Genomic DNA, 6,024 nt, shown 5'->3' with positions numbered 1-6,024 from the left:
ACAAGCTAACTATCTCTCTATTCTTAAATGCACTAAAGTCCTAGTTCAACTCTCGTTCAAGTCTTTCAATTGATCGGTAACTGAACTACAATTACAGCTACATTAAGATTTGAAATAATATAAGATTTTACGATACGCTTGATAAGGATCTTCTATGCTTGTCTCTGTTCTCACTCGTCTATAATTTATTTTCACTCGTCTACAATTATCTTATTTTCATCATATTACAACAAATTTTCTTATGTGAGTTAACAAATATTCTCAGTTGTATTTCACACTTAGATGCAAGTATATTTTTCCTTTTCGTTAAAGGTTCCTGCTTGTTAAATTGTGATCAAAATAAGTTCTTTTAGTATCTTTATTAATCACAAACTTCAACAATTTGGACACCTTATGCGCAATATCCGACCAATATCCGATACCTACAACCAATATCCGACCAGCACATGGCGATACACAGAATCCTGAACATTATAAATCTGAAATACTATATGACATTAATAAGGAATTACTTCCACATCACCTATCGAAACAACAGAGACACATATCCTATATCACGACCTACAACTCTGTACATTCCTACATACTTCAACAACTCGCATGGTTCTTTTCTGAGATCACATGAGATACCCACGCTACTCAACAACCTACCAAGAAATTTAAAACACACAGATAACTACAGAACATTAAAAACGTACTCTGGAAAATATATCAACAAAGTTAACATACAATTAACACTGATATACACATCACAAATCACCAGCATTCAATGCCTACATCCCATCCATAAACAGTAACAACAACATAAATAGTGAGGCTAATCCCACTTTCTTCATAAAAGCTAACCCAAGCTTCAAAGTATGTGAGATTGCTGTGAAGAATTCATGATGGAGGTTTAATGGAATATTATCAGCACTGAGAAGAAAGGATTAAAAACAAGCTTCCAAAATTTTGTAATCACTGATGATATCTCCGTCACAGAGATATCATCAGTGATTACAAAAAAACTTTTGTAACAACACACACACACACACACAGGTAGCCTGTGTAGCTCAGTGGATGTGGAGTTTGCACACCACAGCGCTTGACCTCACGAAGGAAGACTTCTTGGTTTCGAATCTAGTCGGTGACTATAAGAAATTTTTATGTCTTTTTTCGACCGGTTCCCGAGTTAGTCTATCTCTCACAGGGACAAGTGGGTTTTTTCTTCCAGTTACTCAGGTTTTTCGTACCGTATACTCAAGAAAATTGACCGTAGAACCCACATTATTTCAGACATTAAATACGAGTGTTAGGGTTAAGGACCACGAGTTGGTGGCACTTGTTGAGCCGTCTCTCTTCACTGCGTGCTGCTTAATTAGTGATAGCCTTGGGCCAGCTATTTCTAATTGGGTACCAGTGGATATTGAACTGCCCACTCAGTCTCCAGAAGTTAGATACATCTAAATGGCCTCGCCTACTCCCTATATACGAGAATAAAAAGGCGTTACCTGATTTTTTTTATCACACACACACAAATATAACACAATAGTCAGTGAAACTTAAGTCCTATCTAGGTGGTGCGCCCTTTATGTGCATTTGCAGGTGGCCTAGGATGTGAAGAGGGATCTCTGATAATTAATGTTTTCCAAATTTTGATAACTTTAATGCAACTGTATTTTGTTTAAATTTGGTTGATTCCTGAGTGCAGATGCAGATTCAAAGAATAGACTTTCTGTTTTGAGTTCACTATGGTGGAGAATGGTGGTTTTTTCCCCAGGAGATTCTATGGGTAGTACCGAAACATGGTCTGCAAGGCCAGATTGACCATAATCGTGATTGCAGATGTATGACGTATGTTCTTCTAACTGGATTGTTGCTGATCCGCCTGTCTGTCCGAAGTAAGCCAGTTTACAGGCACAAGGTACTCTATACACTCAAGGCACTGAAAGAGGAGGAAGTTGGTCTTTGGTGGAACGGATGCAACAAATTTATGGTGGGGCTTAAAAGCTGTATGGAGGTTGTACTTTTTTAATAAGCTGGCTATTTTTTCTGAAGTCCTTCTGAAGAAATTGCTGGGGAATGGGGAAGGACTTGATTATTTTTTTAATTCTGTAGTCATTGTAGCCATTGGAAAGGAAGCTGTTGCGTATGTGTTTGAGTTCATTTGAAAGGGCAGTTTCACTGGAAAAAAGATGGTGGGCTCTATTGGTAAGAGTTTTAATAATGCCATATTGCTGAGAGGTGTGGTGATGGGACAGTTTATGAATGTATCTGCCTGTATGAGTAGGTTTTCTATATACATAGAAAAAAAGGTTACCATTAGGAATGCGTGTGACTAAGGATCTAGGAAGGGTAAACAATTGTTATTTTCCTTTTCCATCATAAACTGGATTCTTGTATGTAGACTATTGAGGTGACTGAGGAAGGAATCTAATGTGTCTGGGCCATGAGGCCAAATAGAGAACATATCATCTACATATCTTAGCCAGATAGAAGATTTTAGAAGGAAAATAGTCTATGGCTTGTTTTTCAAAATATTCCATGCAAAAATTGGCAAGAGGGGGGTGAGATGGGGAACCCATGGCAGTTTCCTTTATCTATTTGTAGATTTTGTTCTTCCAAGAAAAATAACCAGAGTAGATGGCAAAGGAAGCGAGCTCTAAGATACCAGAAGGAAAAACGTTTTTAAGAGTGTTAAGGTGTCAATTAGGGGATTATTGGTAATGAGAATGAGATGATGTCAAAGGTGGCCAATATGTCTGTATTATTTAAAGTAAGATTTTCAATTAAGTTTTTAAAATGGGTAGAGTTATTTACTGAGATGTGGTAAGACCAGTGAGCAGGGTCAAAGAGTTAGCTAGCTGCGTTGAAAATTTGTAGCAAGGAGCATTGATGGCATCTACTATAGGTCTTATGGGAAAATTAGGTTTGTGGATTTTCAGTAAACCGTATATACGGGGGGGGACGAGAACAGAATGGTTTGAGTTTTTTGAAATGTCAGGAGGCCAAGAGAACACTTTTGAAAAAATTAAAAACCTATTTTTAATTTTTTAATTTGCGTTTTTGTTCGATCATGTTCAAGTGGTATGTAGGTAGCACAATCATGGAGAATAATATCCATTTTCCGATTATATTCTGAGGCATTAAGAACGACTGTGGCATTACCCTTATCAGCTCTGGTGATGACAATACTTTTTTCTTTACGTAAGTTTCTGAGGGCAGAGAGTTGACTGGAAGATAAATTAATTTTTGGAGGTGACGACCAGGAGAGGATGTTAGCTATGAAGGATGTTAGTATCTTTCCAATGGTTACAGTGACTACAGAATTAAAAATTAATCAAGTCCTTCCCCATTCCCCAACCATCTCTTCAGAAGGACTTCAGAAATACCATCACCATACCTTACATCCATGGTACATCAGAAAAAATAGCTAGCTCATTAATAAAGTACAACCTCCATACACATTTTAAGCCCCACCATAAACTTGTTGTGGTGGGGCTTACCCTTATCCATTCCACCAAAGACTAGCTCCCTTCTCTCTCGGTGCCTTGAGTGCATAGGGTACCTTGTGCCTTTAAACTGGCTTACTTCGGACAGACAGGCAGATCAGCAACAATCCGGTTAGAAGAACACAAGTCATACATCTGCAATTACGATTATGGTCAATCTGGCCCTGCAGACCATGTTTTGGATACTACCCACAGGATCTCCTGGAAAACAACCACCATGCTCCATAGTAAATTCAAAAAAGAAAGACTATTCTTTGAATTTGCATCTGCACTCAGGAGTCAACCGAATTTAAACAAAATACAGTTGCATTAAACTTCCCAAAATTTGTTAAATATGAATTATCGGAGATCCCTCTTTATATCCTAAGCCACCTGCAAATGCCAATAGAGGGCGCACCACCTAGATAGGACTTTAGTTCCACATACTATTGTATTATATTTGTGTGTGTGTGTGTGTTGTTACAAAAGTTTTTTGTAATCCCTGATGATGTCTTTGTGACAGAACAATATATTGGAAGTATTAAAATTGTTTTTAATCCTTTCTCAGTGCTGATAATATTCTATTAAACCTCCAACACGAATAATGAAGATACTGATAACATTATTCAGATAAACAAGTAAATATTATAATCGGTTTAATAAAAATGAATCATTGTAAATTTAAATGAATCACCATAAATATGAATGTGAAAAAATATGTAAAACACATTGTTAATAGCATTTTTATGCATTTTAAATAAGATATTTTCCAAGCATTCTGTACGATATCTTAATGGGATTCAGATATCTTCACATAAGCTGAACAAACAGCTTTGAATTGTGTTCAGTATTAATTTCTTATGCTGTTAATATTATTCTGCTTATTATTATGTAATCCTTCTAAAAGATGAAAGTATTAAGGATTATTATGCTGATTTTAACATCAAATGTAATAATAATAAGGTAAACATTTCTTGTGGAATTCTGTTGTAAATGAAAACAATTTCGAATAAATAAAATGAATGAAATATTTAAAAATATATTATTATTATTATTATTATTATTATTATTATTATTATTATTATTATTATTATTATTATTATTATTATTATTATTATTATTATTTTGTACGTGTATCTGTTATGCACAAATGAATTCATGTAATACATTATAAATATTATTTATAAATAATAAATAATAAATTTTTACTGTTATTATTAAAAAAAAGAGGCCTGTATAGCTCAGTAGAAGTGGAGCTTATTGTTTGAGTAGTGTCGCCAACTGGAGGAACTTTTTCTAAGTCTTTCTTTGACTAGTTTCCGAGTTAGTCGATCTCTGGCATGGGCAAGCGGATTTTTTCTCCCGGAAACTCCGATTTTTCAGCCCGTAAAGTCAAGAAAATCGACCGTAGAACCCACAATATTTCAGATAGCAACATATCCAAGGTACCAAGGCAGCACTTGTTTGTAGGTCTCTTCATCGATGGCTGCCTATAATTAGTGATAGACATGGTCCAGCTATCTCTGATTGGCTACTGGTGGAGATTGAACAGCTCACTCAGTCTCCGAAAGCTAGAATATCTCTGATTGTCTGCTAGTGGAGATTGAACTGGCCACTTAGTCTCCAAAAAGTTAGAATACGGGATTAAAAAGTCGTTAGCTGATTTTTTTTTTTTTTTTTTTGAGAACTGTGATTTTTTTTTAAATGGGTTTTCGCAGATCCTGAAAATCTCTAACATAATTGTTTCATTATTATTTTTTTATTTTTAGAATAAATATCTCGAATTTAACTACAACTTAGTGAAACATATCAGCAAATACATAATAGCAAAATGATAATTTTAAATATGATAACAATGGAAGTAAAAACGATTTCATTTTGGTAACACGGAGGCGCTAGCGTCGATGATGAGCATTTTGCACCTATTTTGAAATGTCAATTGTTGGTGTTGTTAATTATTCTGTGTTGTCGAACTTAATTTTTGCAAATAATGATTATGCGAACTAACAACAGTTTACAGTTGCTGTCAATATATGTATATATACAAACACGCGTGTTAATTCCCTGGATACGCAGAACTTAAAACAGATATCGAAGTAATGATGGTGCGATATCTTATGTATGTTTCATATTATGGAACATGTTATAGGTTAGTAGTTAAATGGTGATACCAGTGCTGTATGTAAATACTGTATATAACAGTTACGGATTTTAACCGCGTGTGTTACACAAAATTTTAATATGAATGCTGAATAAAATAATCTTACACAGGTGTATACCATCGAAGTGGTGATAATTATAATAATAGTTATTATTGAACGGGCACCTCCATGGAATCTGAAGACTTATCACAGAAGAACCAAATTATCCAGACAATTATACCTCCATGAACCTATTAACAGACAAAGAGTTGCTTCTGGCAACCCTGGCTTGTCCCTACTAACCACACTTACTCAACTTCCTGGGATGACCCCTTGTTCTGCCCCCCCCGATTAGGTGCTGAAACATTTTCCCCATGCATCAAGTAACTTTAAGTAACTTAAATGTTTCTGTC

At 35.3% G+C, this 6,024-nt stretch overlaps 1 protein-coding gene across 1 annotated transcript in view; it reads left to right on the top strand.

Annotated features, from left to right (window-relative positions):
• Positions 1 to 5,387: 5,387 nt before the first annotated feature.
• LOC150109421 (tRNA pseudouridine synthase-like 1) overlaps positions 5,388 to 6,024 on the top strand; it is a 141,361-nt gene continuing 140,724 nt past the window's right edge. The window contains exon 1 of the mRNA XM_090408112.1: positions 5,388 to 5,619. Coding sequence (XP_090264238.1) covers positions 5,570 to 5,619 — 50 coding nt within the window. The 5' untranslated portion in view covers positions 5,388 to 5,569. The remainder of the gene's footprint in view (positions 5,620 to 6,024) is intronic.

The sequence above is a fragment of the Typopeltis vanoorti genome, chromosome 2 (genome assembly GCF_054136105.1).
Source record: "Typopeltis vanoorti isolate ZY-2024b chromosome 2, IOZ_Tvanoo_1.0, whole genome shotgun sequence".
Classification (NCBI taxonomy): domain Eukaryota; kingdom Metazoa; phylum Arthropoda; class Arachnida; order Uropygi; family Thelyphonidae; genus Typopeltis; species Typopeltis vanoorti.
Note: the sequence above shows the minus strand (reverse complement) of the source record. Positions and strands in the feature narration are given on the sequence as shown.